Below are 16120 nucleotides of genomic sequence, written 5' to 3'. Positions count from 1 at the left end.
ATTTCAGGGAATTTCCACATCCTGCCCGCGAAGGGGTGTAAAGGTAATACAGCACTGCCGGTTTGGCGCTCACAGGTTTAAAAAGAGCGCTGTCAGTTTAACGAGTGGGAATTTAAGCAAAGAGCTGTCAGCTGCAGCGCTATGGGTTCTAAATATAACGCTACCGACTGCAGCGCTAATGGGCTTTAAACATAGTGCTATGGGTCATGGGTGGGCGGCGCGACTCACGTTGCAGCGGTCTCTGCAGTCCGTCTGTTGTTTTTTTATTTTTTGTCTCGTTTGTATGTAGTTTTTATTTTTTTTAAACTGGGTATGTGTGTGGGGGGCGGGGGGGGTGGGGAAACTTTTTAAAATCTTTCCCCTGCACGGAGAACCCGACCTTTTCTCTGTCGGGTCTCCGTTGTCGTTGGGGCCGAGCACCGTGGAGCGGCCTCCAATTGGAACGACCTGGGGCTCCAGTCGCGGAGCTGCGGACTTACCCACCATCGTGGAGCTGGCCGAGTTCGGAGCGGGAGGAGCTGTGGTGGCGCGCTGCTGCGGCCCGACCCAGGAGATTCGGGGGCTCCAGCTGCCAGCCCGGTGGACGGTGACACCGGGAGCCCGCGGGTCCCTGCTGGGAGACCGCTTTTCGGAGCTTCCGCAACGGCGACTTCTCCCGCCCGAGTTGCGGGGTTGAGGATGACCTTACATCGCCCAGCGCGGCTTTAAATGGCCGCGGGACTTGTTAGCGCACACCGGGGACTCCAACACCAAGACCCGGAGCAGGGCCTTGCATCACCCAGCGCGGCTTTATAATTGCCGCGGGACTTATTTACCATCGCCCGCCGGGGGCTTTGATTCTGACATCGGGAGGAGAACGAGTAGTGCAGGGGAGAGATAAGACTTTGCCTTCCATCACAGTGAGGAGGAGATTCACTGTGATGGATGTTCGTGTAAATTGTGTTGTGTCTTGGTTCTTCTTCTTGTTTGTATGACTGCAGAAACCAAATTTCGTTTGAATTTCTGGGTTCAAATGACAACAAATAAATTGTATTGTATTGGGTCACAGACTGTTCCGGAAAATTATTGTATGACAATGAGTCTTGAATTCTCTTTCTTAGTGGAAGTTGAGCCTTTGATTATTTTTCAGGCAGTGGTAGAATTCTGGATAAGCCTACTGGTGAAAAGTTACCAGTGGGATTGGAGTTACATTGGGATTGGCCTTGATTTTACCTTTGAGTATAGGAGCAGGGAGGTGTGTGGGGAGGTTGGTGAGACCACACCTGGAGTATTGCATACAGTTTTGGTCTCCTAATCTGAAAGACATTCTTGCCATAGAGGGAGTACAGAGAAGGACATTGAACTTTTAGCGGTTAGTTTAAGACCATATTACCTACCCAGGGAGTTCACTGTGGTGGTAGCCATTGTTGTTTATATTCCTCCATCTGCCAAGGCGGAAGTCGCGTGTGACGTGCTGCACACCACTATAGCGGGACTCCAGTCCAAGTACCCAGAAGCGTTCATTGTTGTGTCTGGAGATTACAACCATGTCTGTCTCTCTAAGACTTTGCCCACTTTTAAACAGTTTATTGACTGTACAACCAGAGGTGATAAAACGCTGGATCTTTTGTATGCAAATGTGAAAAATGCATACAAATGTACTGCACTGCCCCCTCTTGGTCGATCAGACCACGACATGCTACATCTCTCTCCCTCCTACACCCCAGCTGCCAAGAGGCTGCCTGTCACCACCAGAACATCAAGAGACTGGTATCCTGAGGCAGATGAAGCCCTGAGGTGCTGTTTTGAGACAACAGATTGGGATGCGTTCTGTGAGGAGTATGGGGAAGACATTGACGGACTAACAGAATGCATTACCCATTACATCAATTTCTGTTATGATGACATCATGCCATCCAGGGTAATTCGTTGCTACCCTAATAACAAACCTTGGATTACCAGCAGCCTGAAGGCCTTACTAAATGAGAAGAAAAAGGCTTTCAGGGAGGGCGACAGGAATAAAATCAAAGAACTTCAAAAGGAACTGAAGGTGAGGATTAAGGAGGGGAAAGAAGCCTATAGGTTCAAATTAGAACGACAGCTGCAGCAAGATGGTGTGAAGCAGGTATGGGCTGGAATGCGAAAGATCACGGGCATGAAGCAGAAAGGTGGTACACTGCCTGATGGTGAACAGAGTCTGGCTGATGATCTGAACAGATTCTTCAACAGATTTGACTGCCCCACACCACCCCAGCCTCCCCCACCTGGTCTGTTGACCATTGCGGCTTCCTCTCCAGCTCCCCTCCCTCTCTCCATCATCTCCATCACTCCTGAGATGTCACCTGTACGGAGTCCCCTCTTTCCACCTCCCACTCCACCAGCAGCCCCACCTATGACTCTTCATACTGCTCAGGTCAAGGTGATGCTGGACAGACTGAAGCCAGGGAAAGCAGTGGGGCCTGATGACACCAGCCCAAGGCTACTGAAGACTTGCTCTTCAGAGCTGTGTGGTATTCTAACACACCTGTTCAACCTGAGCTTGCGTCTACAGAAGGTTCCAAGGCTGTGGAAAACATCTTGCCTGGTACCTGTCCCAAAGAAGACCCATCCCACTCATCACAATGACTACAGACCAGTAGCGCTCACTTCACATATAATGAAGACATTTGAGAGACTTGTCCTTTCCTACATCAGGACTAGTGTGTCAAATCAAATGGATCCTTTACAGTTTGCATATCAGCCTAACATCAGTGTCGATGATGCCCTCATTTACATGCTGCAGAGGGTGTACACACATTTGGACACTACTGATGCATCTGTAAGGATTACATTTTTTGACTTCTCAAGCGCCTTCAACACAATTCAGCCCCGACTGCTAGGGGAGAAGATGGAGAAGATGAAAGTGGATCCATCACTGGTACTGTGGTGTTTGGATTACCTTTCCCTCAGACCACAGTACGTGCGCCTACAGAACAGTGTCTCGGGCACCATCTTGAGCAGCACAGGGGCTCCACAAGGAACTGTGCTGGCTCCGTTCCTGTTTACCATCTACACAGCGGATCTCCAATATAACACCAACAGCTGCTTTTTGCAGAAGTTTTCGGATGACACAGCTGTTGTCGGCCTCATTAAAGGGGGCAATGAGGAGGAGTATAGAGACATAATAAGTAACTTTGTGGAGTGGAGTGCACACAATAACCTCCATCTTAACACCAAAAAAAACAAGGAGATAGTTGTGGACTTCAGGAGGGGGAGGAGGAGGACTCAAGCAACACCAATCACCATTAAGGGCACTGAGGTGGAGGTGGTCGCTAACCACAGGTACCTTGGGGGTGCAGCTTGACAGTGAGCTGGACTGGAAGTGTCATATGGAGGCGATGTACAGGAAGGGACAAAGCCGACTGTATTTTTTAAGGAGGCTGAGGTCATTTAACATCTGCCAACCCCTACTGTGCAGTGTCTACCATTCAGTGGTGGCCAGTGCTCTGTTTTTTGCTGTGGCCTGTTGGGGAGATGGCGCCCGCATAGCGGACAAAAACAGACTGGACAAGCTGATCAGGAAGGCCGGCTCAGTGGTCGGGGCTGAGCAACGAACGGTCCAGCATGTGGCAGAGGCCAGAACTCTGAACAAACTGGGTTCAATAATGACCAACCCCACTCACCCACTCCATGCCCTGAAGGTGATCAAGAGCAGCATCTTCAGTCAGAGACTGATTGCACCAATGTGCAAAACTGAGAGACATAGGAAGTCCTGTTTACCAGCTGCTATAAGGTTATATAATGCGCATAAATAACTGCACTTTTTTAAATTAATTGTATTTTAACGTATTTTAACTTGTATTTTAACTTGTTAAGTATGGAAGCTATTTGAGGAAATGTGTGGTGTTATGTCTGTCTAGAAGCTGTCGTGGCTGTAATTTCCTGTAAAGGATTATTAAAGGTATAATCAATCAATCAATCAAGGTTCACCAGACTGATTCCTGGGATGTCAGGACTTTCATATGAAGAAAGACTGGATAGACTCGGCTTGTACTCGCTAGAATTTTGAAGATTGAGGTGGGATCTTATAGAAACTTACAAAATTCTTAAGGGGTTGGACAGGCTAGATGCAGGAAGATTGTTCCCGATGTTGGGGAAGTCCAGAACAAGGGGTCACAGTTTCAGGATAAAGGGGAAATCTTTTAGGGCTGAGATGAGAAAAACATTTTTTTTCGTGAACCTCTGGAATTCTCTGCCACAGAAGGTAGTTGAGGCCAGTTCATTGGCTATATTTAAGAGGGAGTTAGATGTGGCCCTTGTGGCTAAAGGGATCAGGGGGTATGGAGAGAAGGCAGGGATGGGATACTGAGTTCGATGATCAGCCATGATCATATTGAATGGCGGTGCAGGCTCGAAGAGCCGAATGGCCTACTCCTGCACCTATTTTCTATGTTTCTATGTTTACAGAACGGTGGGCCGAGAGGGAGGGGTGGAGAGAGGGAGAAGGAGGGAGGGAGGGGGAACGAGAGAGGGAGGGAAGAAATAATAGAGGGGGAGGAAAAAGGAAGGTGATAGAGAGAGGGAGGGAGGGGATGGAGAGAGGGAGAGGGGAGGGAGATAGAGAGGGAGGGAGAGCAGAGACTGAGACACAGAGCAGGTTGAAAAAAACAAAGACAGCAAAAGCTGTTGGAGGCAATGATAGTTGCTTTGCATAACGCTGTACAAGTGAGTAACAGAAGCAGGCAGATACGGTGTAGTTACATAGATCTATTTTGCCTTGTTCTTCTTTGTGTTGTTAGCGTGTGCCCGCGAAAAAACCTCCAACAAGTAGCACGCAGAAACCACTTTTGAAAATTTCAGGAAATACCATCAAATTCCAGGAAATTTGGGATTCTATTTAAGGACAATTTTTTTGAGGTGTGGAAGCATTGTCCTCAGCCCACTTGATCAAGATCCTGCTGCCATTTTTCACAACCATCTTCACTACCTGCAAAACCACCCACTTTTGTATCATATTACCTCTGTAATTACCTTGTTAATCATCTCTGTAAATTGTCCCTCGTGGCTAGCGAGTGGTCGAGAAAGTCGTATAACATAGAACTAATGTGAAGGGGTGATCAGCATGAACTCAGTGGGCTGAAGCACCCGTTTCTCTTGTCCGCTGGATACCAGACAGGAATGAGGATCTATATATATATTTAATTTTTATACATCTCTAGGACTGATGGGTCAACGATGGAGTAATGAGGTCTTTGACATCACCTGGTAAAGAACCACTTAGGATGTCCGTATGCCAGCCAGTCTGCATTATAATCTTACCGCAAACCACCCGAGAGGCCAACTGAGCATTTATCACCGTTTTCGTATTTTAGGAGTTCATGCACCTCATCATTTGGTGACAACTTGCAGTGCTCTTGGATTGGGCACACCTCTCACGTTGGATGTCCAACATCAAGTTGTGAGAGGACAACATCGGAGGCCTGGATCGCCTCAGCGCAGAGGGAGAACAAGGAGGGAAGGGACAGTGACTTTAAGATTTTTGCCTCCATCACAGTGAGGAGGTGTCTGGTGAACTCACTGTGGTGGATGTTAATTTGTGTTTATTGTGTGTTTTGTTATTTATTATTATGTGTATGACTGCAGGCAACGAAATTTCGTTCAGACCGTAAGGTCTGAATGACAAATAAAGGAATCTAATCTAAAAAGTCTAGTCAGGAAGCCCTCGTCCAACCTAGTGCTTCAGTTTGCATTGCCCTGGGGCAATAGCAAGTTGTGGCCAGGAAAAATAATCTCCCTCTCCCTCTCCCTCCCCCTCCTCCTCTCCCCTCTCCTCCCCTCCCACGTCACCCAATACCTTGGTTTTCAACAATGACAAGAAATAGACAAAGTGTTTAAGAAGGAACTGTAGATGCTGGAAAATCGAAGACAGACAAAAATGCTGGAGAAACTCAGGGGGTGCAGCAGCATCTATGGAGCGAAGGATATAGGCGACGGTTGCCTATTTCCTTCGCTCCATAGACGCTGCTGCACCCCCTGAGTTTCTCCAGCATTTTTGTCTACCGACAAGAAATAGACCCCAGGACGAGGGCTGTAGGTGGGAGGGAAGCTTGTGCCGTGCGATGCAAAAGGTACAAGTTCTCTGCTAGGTCGCGAGGGAATGTTGAAGCATGGTATTTGAAGAAGCCGAGGTATTTGAGGAAGCCGAGGTATTTGCAGCGGTGAATTACAACGTCCCAGAAATCTCCGCTCCTGACACCGCCCTTGGAGCCAAAGATCCTATAGCGATGTTTGCTTGGAGCCGTGCAACCGTAACAAGCGTGTGCTGCCAGTCCCGTGTGCGGCTGCACGGATAGAGAGAGATGCACCTCACCATTGGGGCCACCGAGGAAGGCTGCGACTCTCTGGGGACGCGCTATGTGGTAAAGGACACCTTCTATTGCCCGGAACGACATGCGGGACACTTACTGTTTCAATTACTCTGTTAAAATATATTTATTTCCTTCCCCCCTTCCCCCGATTTGTGTCAGGTGTACGTTGTTCATCTGGAGGGATTTCTATTCTGCAAAGTGAGGTACAGCCAACTGCACAGATGGAATGAAAAGGTAAGGCACATATTGTCGCGGTGGGGCAGTGGGTGGTATTTGTTATACATGCTCACAAACCAAAGCACATGGGAAAGGTGTGGTATTGTGGAGAAATTGAATTGATAGGAGTTTCAATTTTGTTCTTGCAAACTTTAATGTTTCCAGCTGATGATTTGTGTCTGTTGACCTGACCCGAAAGGCTGAAGGTAGCTTATTTTGTTTGGTAGCTTCATCTCTTAAGGAAAGCTGTGTAACAAAAACCACTGCAGAAAAACTGCAGCAGCCCTGATTTTCTTCTCTTGCCCATTCATTCCCCCTGGCGTGTGTCAAGAAACAGAAGTTCTGAATTCTTGACCTGTTCCTTCTCCAGTGCTGCTTGACCTGCTGAGTATTTCCAGCACCTTTTAAGTTTTCGCATTTATTTATCTCCATTGTTGCCCCCAAAAATGTAAGTAGTTGAAGAAGTGCGGGGGACTTCTCTGCTCTCTCTACCCATCAATATTTATGCCCTATGAAAATTGCTAATCTGCTTATTTTATCACTTGTGGGATTTGACATTGTCTTACATTACAGCAGTGATATTTAGAATGACATAGTAAAGAACCTCGTTACTTGATATTGCATCTGCACAAATTAAGACCTATCTATCCTGTTCTGCTACCCTTTTCCAAACGCCCTGCAGTTATTTTTTCAGCCTTTGTCTAATTCCCAATTTAAAGCCTGCTGAGTTCTACCAGCAGTTTGCTTTTTGATTTGTTTAAAAAAAATATTGCTTCTACAATGTTTTCATCCTCTGTATTCCAGATGAAAACGTGTTGCATTGTTATTTAAAAAGTTCTCCACATCCGGACATGTTTGCTGATTATGTTCTCTGAAGTTCTGCTCTCTGGCTTCTGACCACTGGGAGGCTCTTCACTTTATTTGTTCTCAAAATAAATATTGGCAGTCCAGTTAGACCGCTCATTAATCTTCTTTGCTTTAATTGTCGATGAAGTGCTTTAGTTGTCTGTATAGGATGGTCTAAATGCAGGTTACATTTAAAACATTCTCTATGCATGAATAACTGATGATGAACAGTATTGATAATCAAATAACATATGACACCCACTGATAATAAAGTGTGTTTACCTCAGCAGAGTTTCGGTCTGCGATTGCTCAATTTGTATTTGATGTGAGTGTAATTTGAAGGACGATTTTGTGATGATCACAGAATGTATAAGTCAATATTAGTTCTAGGTTGCATGACTCAAGGCATTTTCATGGAATAAGTTTGATATTTTACTGTGGAAATAAGAACTTGGCTACAGTACCATATTGTATAATCTTGCAATGATACAATCTTTTGTAACTAACTTGCAGTTAATAATAATTGCATATTATTGTACTGAAGTAGAAATTTCCAGTACGAAGAAATTGTAAGTACCCCCAGTAAATCAGAGTTATGAAAATAAATCCTGCAGGCCAACTTGTTCATGCCAACCAAGCTAGTCCCATTTGTCTGTGTTTGCCACTATACATGTACCTGTTTAAGTATTTATTGTATCTCTTTATCTCTTCCCCTGTCAGCTTGTTCTGTACACCCACCTATGGAAAAACCTGCCTCAGAATATTTTCTAAATCTTTTTCCATTCACTTGAACTAATACCCTTTAGTTTTAGACTCTGTGTGTAAAAAAAAAACCCGACAGTTTATCCTATGCCTTTCATGATTTTATAAATCTCTATAAGGTGACCTTTCAGCATCCTTTGGTCCAAGGAAAACAATCCCAGCCTATTTCCTTCGCTACCTAGATGCTGCCTCACCTGCTGAGTTTCTCCAGCATTTTTGTGTACCTTTGATTTTCCAGCATCTGCAGTTCCTTCATAAACACCCAACAAGCAAGGGTCCTGACAACATCCTTCTCAATATTTTCTGCACCCACCCTAGCTTGAACTACAGTTTTATTTCATTAGTTGCCCGTTAATTTTCGAATGTGAACATTCACATTTCACTAACTAAATTTATATGTGTTCAACAGTGTGACAATAAAACAATTGAATTTTACAGTAAACTAACTCAAAGAGCTTGGAATGTTGTGGGCAGGTTTGCTATAACTAATTGCCAAGTAATTGTCACTTTTTTAAAGAGATAAAGCGAATTGAGGAATGCAGTTGAACAGAGGGATCTAGGAATAACTGTGCATAGTTCCCTGAAGGTGGAATCTCATGTAGATAGGGTGGTAAAGAAAGCTTTTGGTATGCTAGCCTTTATAAATCAGAGCATTGAGTATAGAAGTTGGGATGTAATGTTAAAATTGTACAAGGCATTGGTGAGACCAATTCTGGAGTATGGTGTACAGTTTTGGTCGTCCAATTATAGGAAGGATGTCAACAAAATAGAGAGAGTACAGAGGAGATTTACTAGAATGTTGCCTGGGTTTCAGCAACTAAGTTACAGAGAAAGGTTGAATAAGTTAGGTCTTTATTCTCTGGAGCGCAGAAGGTTAAGGGGGGGACTTGATAAAGGTCTTTAAAATGATGAGAGGGATAGATAGAGTTGACATGGACAAGCTTTTCCCATTGAGAGTAGGGAAGATTCAAACAAGAGGACATGACTTCAGAAGTTTAGGGGTAACATGAGGGGGAATTTCTTTACTCGGAGAGTGGTAGCTGTGTGGAATGAGCTTCCAGTGGAAGTGGTGGAGGCAGGTTAGATGTTATCATTTAAAAACAAATTGGATAGGTATATGGATGGGAAAGGAATGGAGGGTTATGGTCTGAGTGCAGGTAGATGGGACTAGGGGAAAATAATTGTTCGGCACGGACTTGTAGGGCCGAGATGGCCTGTTTCCGTGCTGTAATTGTTATATGGTTATATAACTACTTATTTCAGGGACAGGAAATTGTCCATTGCAATGACCATTATGAAATCAAGTCAAATTTATTGTCATATGTGCAAATATGGTGAGGTCAGTGGCGGACCTACATTTTTGGTGCCCTGAAGCTTGAACTGTTATGGGGACCCCATCGAAACCAGCAACGAGGTCTGGGTAACCACTGTTATCTTCTTCAATGAGGTTGTTCCATGACAGATCACCACAAATTTTAATTTCAGTCTTGAATGTTAATAGTGTTTTCAATTATCTATAATTATTTTATATTAAATATATTTAGAATAAAACATCCTTAATTTGAACGTATTTTCATTTACGGCTAGCTTACATGATACTTTAAAAACCTTTTCATTTTTACTTTATTTTGTATTGAATCACACTTATTAATGGGTTTTTAAAAAAAACCCTTCTCATACAGTAGACCCAACATTTTTAAGCAATGTGGACTAAGCATGATATTCACCTCCAGTAGGAAGTATTGGCCGGGGGTCTAGGGGGTCCAAGTGATTCTCAAGCTTTCTGCTGGTAGTTTACATAACAGAAGCTTAGAATTTCCCTAAAACAAGCAGTAAAATAACCCCCAAAAGATATATTTCATGAAATAGACAATAGGTGCAGGAGTATGTCATTTGGCCCTTCGAGCCTGCACTGCCATTCACAGTGCTGATGGTTGATCATCCACAATCAGTATTCCATTCCTGCCTTCTCCGCATATCCCTTGACTCCGCCATCTTTAAGAGCTCTATCTCGCTCTCTCTCTTGAAAGCCTCCAGAGAATTAGCCTCCAGCAGAGAATTCCACAGATTCACAACTCCAAGTATTTCCTTATCTCCGTTCTAAATGGACGACCCCTTATTCTTAAACTGTGGCCCGTGGTTCTGGACTCTCCCAGCATTTCCTGCCACTAGGGTGTCCAAACCCTTAATAATCTTATGTTTCAATAAATGGCCTCGTACAGCTAAAAATTTTTTTACAAAAAATGTTACTTAAAATGTCTCGTTGCCTAGCACTGAGATGAGGAGAATTTTTTTTCACCCAGAGTTGTGAATTTGTGGACTTCTCTGCCACAAAAGGCAGTGGTCTCGTCTCCTTCAGCAGCACCTCGGTCTCCCTTCCTGAGCTGAGACACCCACTTCTCCTCACCTCACCTACCCTCACCTACACCTCGACTAATCCCCTTGCCTCACTAAACCCCTCGCCTCGACGATACCTCACCAGCAAACTTCTCCTCGCACCTAAACCTCGCCTCGACTAAACCGTACCTCACTAAACCTCGCCCCTCAAATAAACCTCACACCTTAACTCCACCTCAACTTAACTAAACCTCCCACCTCACGACTAAACTCCACCTCACACCTAATCCGCTCCTCGACTAATCGCCGCCTCCCGCTCCCGCTATTTATAGCCCCCCTCCACCGTCCGTTGGTGGCGCCTCACGTGAGCGGAACGTACCCAACCAGGGGGGCGGGGCCGAGAGCGGCGCAGGAGCATTGCCCGAGAGAGCCTGTGGGAGTTGAGGGACGCTTGCGTGTTGACGTCGAGCCCAAGCCCCGCCCCCCACCTGCGGCAGCCGCAGCCCCTCCACGGAAGAACGCGAGAGAGGCGACGATTAGTGGAGGCGGCGATTAGGTGTGAGGCGGGAGATTTAATCGAGGCGAGGTTTAGAGAGTTGAGGTTTAAGTGTGAGGTGAAGTTGAGACGAGGGGTTTAGTTGAGGTGAAAAATCTGATTAATTTCTAGGAAAACAAAAAAATCTGAATTCCGATTTAAATTGGAAGAATATCCTGACTAAAGTTGCGTCTGGGGCCCCTCCGGGATTAGGGGCCCTGAAGTTTAAGCTTCAATAGTTTCATAGTAGATCCGCCCCTGGGTGAGATACAGGCATAATCTAAATCTTGCTTGCAGCAGCATCACTGGCACATAGATAACACTTGAAAATATATATATACATAAATTACACAAATTCTACACGATAGTGAAAAGAAAGACTACAAAAAACAAGATATTTGTGCAAACATTTAGAGCATAATTCAACAGTAGTGCAAGAACGGGTCCATGGAGTTCTGTTACTGAAGTAGGATTAGGGTTGTGCAGATAGTTTCAAGAGCCTGATGATTTTTGGAAAGTAGCTGTTCCTGAGCCTGGTGGTTTGTGACTTCAGACTCCTGCGCCTCTTACCCAACGGCAGCAGTAAGGAGAGACCATGGCCTGGATGGTGGGGGTCCTTTATGATACATCAATGGTTCTTTATTATCAGTCTGACGAAGGGTCCTGACCCAAAGCATCACCCATTCCTTCTCTCCAGAGATGATGCCTGTCCCACTAAATTACTCCAGTAGTTTGTGTCTATGTTCTTCATTATTGCACATGTTGTGTTCAACAAATCACCGGATTCAGACAACAGAGTTTGATTCACTAGTTATTTTATTACACTATTAAATATGGCACATACACTCGCGTATCCCATACACACTCACAAACCCCGAGTGCACAGCACACCGCAGGATGTACCTGTTCTTGATCACCTGGCACCGTCCGTGACATGGACCAAGGCTGGGGCTCTCTACTTGAAAGTGTGCCCAACACCACTAGCGGCAGGGGGTGTGGGTGGTCTACCCAACTATTGCTGTGTGTTTTACTCACCTACACAACTCTTTCCCATAGAATTGTATGAGGAAAGCTACGCTCCCAGGCATGATACTATACCAAGGTACAGTGAAATTCTTTTTTTGCATACTGATCAGTAAGATTATTGCCAATCCCCGATATGACAATCCCCGATTATGTATAGAATGCATAGAAACAGCCACTGGGTCGGTAATGCTTTCTTGAAGGAGCTCCTCATGCAGATGCTTTCCATGGTGGGGATGATTGTGCCCATGGTGGACAGGGCTTAGTCCACTATTCTCTGCAGCCTTTTACATTCCTATGCTTTGAAATTGCCATACCAGTCCATGATGGACCATGCCAGGATACTTTCCACAGTGCATCTGTAGAAGATGGTTAGCAGGTTTGCTGACATGCCAAATCTCTTTAAACTTATAAGTAAGTAGAGTGCTGTGGATTCTCGTGTTCCTGATGCAGTTCCCAACTGCATGTTTATTGATGCTTTCAATTCTTCTAGAAAAAGAGTTGAGAAGTGAAATTTAAATTAAACAATTTATGAAATGCAATATTCAATGTTTCTCAAGCAGAAAAACAAACGCTAAAGTACCAATGATCCTGCAAAGTTGAATAGATGAAATTTTGTTTTCAAAGTTCTGCCAAGGTCTATCCTCTTTCTATTTTTGTGACTTTATCCAGCTGCATACTTTTCAATTTGGGTCCCTTGCAAAACCCGTATGTTATTTGTCGCACCTTTGGCAGCTGCCTTAATCGTCAAGGCTCAAAACTATAGCATTCTCACCTCAACTTTACGAAGTACCCTTTTTGGGGCACTCCTTTCAATACAGCCTGCACAACTGAGCATTTGTTTAATGGATGTGATGACTCCTGTGAGCCTCACTCTGAAGTTTTGTTTAATAGCAAAAGAGCCTTGGGACCTTTGTTGCAAAAAAAAAAGGCACAATCTAAATGGAACTTGTTATCGCAGTATAACAGTGAAGATTGATTTGATGAAGGCAGGGGAAGTGGCATTCAATTTTCCTTTTGAGCTATTTTGAGTTCCCGTGTCCATGCTGTATTTTCTGTGCTTCACCTGTGTGACAATGCATTATTTGAAGGAAGAAAACTACACCTTAAAATAATGCAAATGTTAGCAAATTAGTCTTGCTGTGGTACTGAAGTAGATAGCAGCAGGAAATGCTGAACACATCCAGTGGCATCAAACATTTTCTGTTTTCATCTCTGGTTTTATCTCTAGTTTCTGACATCTGCAGATTTTGTATTTTTCTGAAAGAGGTGACAAATGTGGCAGCACCTATATTGATTGGTTTGATTGAATATGGGCAGCATTTTACTGGAAGGCTTATTTTTGAACAATGGTTTGTTTAAAAAGACAGAGGAGTATTGAAGACATACTTGTGCATTTTATCTGAGCCTCAGAAATGAATAATATAGTGTTAAATCCAATTCATTTCCACTTCCTTTAGGTACAGCGCCTTCCATAATATTTGTGACAAAGACCTATAATTTATTTATTTGCCTCTGTACTCCACAATCCGGACATCACCAGTTGCTGGGTATCTTCTCTGGTGATACTCTGCCAGGCCTGTATTGCAGCCATCTTTAGCTAATGCTTGTTTGGGCATTAATAAATTTACTACAATGAATAGACAATAGGTGCAGGAGTAGGCCACTTGGCCCTTCGAGCCAGCACCACCATTCAATGTGATCATGTCTGATCATCCACAATCACTACCCTGTTCCTGCCTTCTCCCCAGGGAGTGGGTGGCGTTTCGGGTCGAGACCCTTCTTCAGAGAATCACAAGTACTCTCACCGATGAGAGTTCAGTTCAGTCCGAAGAAGAATCTCGACCCGAAACGTCACCCATTCCTTCTCTCCAGAGTTGCTGCCTGTGCCACTGAGTTAGTCCAGCTTTTTGTGTCTATCTTCAATTTCAGAGTTAAATAAAAAAACATAGAGTGCTGGAGGAACTCAGCATGCTAGGCGGCATCTGTGGAGGGAATAGATTAGGAGTTGTTTTGGGCCAGGGTTCTTCTTCAATAGGAAGGAACTGTTGATCAGGCATGATATTCTTCCGATTTAAATTGAAATTTCCGATTTTATTCTTTTCCTATTTGTCAATTTTTTGTGCCCGATTATTTGGCGGCCAATCAACCGCTGTCTCTAAGGGGGTTGCGTCCAATCACCGACCAGCTTCCCTTAAAATTCCCGTCCAATCGACAAATCGGTCTCCTCCCGTCCAATCAGCCGCTGTCTCCAAGGGCCACATAATGTGCTCATCACTCGGCGGCCAATTAGGTGCAGTCTCCGAGGGGCATCGCGACCAATCACCAACCAGCTTCCCTTACTGAAGCAGACTATGTCTGCAACCAACAGAGAGAGAGAGAGAGGAAAGCAGCTATGACATATAATACACAATAAACTGTATTACAAATATACAATAAACAAGTTCTGCATTCTTGTACTCTTACATGGATGTGACCGCACATTTAAAAAAAATGCTAGAATACTGAAGTGCTCTGACAAAACTTGGCAGCTCTGCCACACCTCTTGATTCCGCACCATAGAGCTAATAGCTCTATCGAATTATCTTTTGAATGCCTCCAGTGAATATGCCTCCACAGCCTACTGAGGCAGAGAAGTACTGGGTCGCAGCAGCCTCAGCAGTCCGTCTGTCTTTTTTAATTTTTTGTCCCGTTTGAGTGTAGTTTATAGTGTTTTTTTTAACTGGGTCTGTGTGGGGGGGGGGGGGGGGGGGGGTGGAGGAGTGGGGAAGCTTTTAAAATATTTTCCCCGTACGGAGGACCCGACCTATTCCCTGTCGGGTCTCCGTTGTCGTTGGGGCCTAGCACCGTGGAGCGGCCTCCAAACGGAACGACCTGGGAGCTCCAGTCACGGACCTACTTACCATCATGGAGCTGGCCGAGATCGGAGCGGGAGGAGCTGTGGTGGCGCGCTGCTGCGGCCCGACCCCAGAGATTCGGAGACTCCAGCCGCCAGCTCGGTGGACGGTAACATCGGGAGCTCACGGGTCCCTGGTGGGAGACCGCTTATCGGGAGTTCCGCAATGGCGACTTCTCCCGCCCGAGTTGCGGGGTTGAGGATGACCTGGAGCGGGGCCTTACATCATCGCCCGGTGCGGCTTTAAATGGCCGCGGGACTTGCTAGCGCCCGCCGGGGGCTCCAACACCAAGACCCGAAGCGTGGCCTTGCATCGCCCGGCGCCGCTTTAATGGCCGCGGGACACTTACAATCGCCTGCCGGGGGCTTTGACTGACATCGGGAGGAGAATGGGGAGTGCAGTGGAGAGATAAGACTTTGCCTTCCATCACAGTGAGGAGGAGATTCACTGTGATGGATGTTTGTGTAAATTGTGTTGTGTCTTGGGTTTTTTTCTTGTGTGTATGACTGCAGAAACAAAATTTAGTTTGAACCTCAATGAGGTTCAAATGACAACAAACAAATTGTATCATTGTATCCACAAATCGAGAGCATGCTGACCGGTTGCATCGTGGCTTGGTTCGGCAATTTGAGCGCCCTGTAGAGGAAAAGACTACAAAAAGTAGTAAACACTGCCCAGTCCATCAGCTCTGACCTTCCTTCCATCGAGGGGATTTATCGTAGTCGCTGCCTCAAAAAGGCTGGCAGTATCATCAAAGACCCACACCATCCTGGCCACACACTCATCTCCCTGCTACCTTCAGGTAGAAGGTACAGGAGCCTGAAGACTGCAACGTCCAGGTTCAGGAATAGCTACTTCCCCACAGCCATCAGGCTATTAAACCTGGCTCGGACAAAACTCTGATTATTAATAACCACTTTCTGTTATTTGCACTTTACCAGTTTATTTATTCATGTGTGTATATATTTATATCATGGTATATGGACACATTTATCTATTTTGTAGTAAATGCCTACTATTTTCTGTGTGCTTAAGCAAAGCAAGAATTTCATTGTCCTGTACAGGGACACATGACAATAAACTCACTTGAACTTGAACTTGAAATTCAAAACTCTCTGAAAAGGTTTTTACTCATCTGTTCTAAATGGCCTACCACTTATTCTTAAACTGGGGCCCCT

At 45.1% G+C, this 16120-nt stretch overlaps 1 protein-coding gene across 4 annotated transcripts in view; it reads left to right on the top strand.

Moving 5' to 3' along the window:
• Window positions 1-6030: 6030 nt before the first annotated feature.
• The window catches only part of snx31 (sorting nexin 31), a 106772-nt gene continuing 96682 nt past the window's right edge, over window positions 6031-16120 (top strand). The window contains exons 1-2 of one of the 4 annotated variants that reach the window (XM_033018945.1): window positions 6031-6086; window positions 6486-6560. In XM_033018945.1, the coding sequence (XP_032874836.1) occupies window positions 6078-6086; window positions 6486-6560 (84 nt within the window). In that variant the 5' untranslated portion in view covers window positions 6031-6077. Of the gene's footprint in view, window positions 6087-6158; window positions 6378-6485; window positions 6561-16120 lie in introns of those variants that run through there. The other 3 variants (XM_033018946.1, XM_033018944.1, XM_033018942.1) reach the window with 3 other exon arrangements.

This window comes from Amblyraja radiata, chromosome 4 (genome assembly GCF_010909765.2).
Source record: "Amblyraja radiata isolate CabotCenter1 chromosome 4, sAmbRad1.1.pri, whole genome shotgun sequence".
In the NCBI taxonomy this organism is placed as follows: domain Eukaryota; kingdom Metazoa; phylum Chordata; class Chondrichthyes; order Rajiformes; family Rajidae; genus Amblyraja; species Amblyraja radiata.
This window is presented reverse-complemented; position numbering and strand designations above follow the sequence as displayed.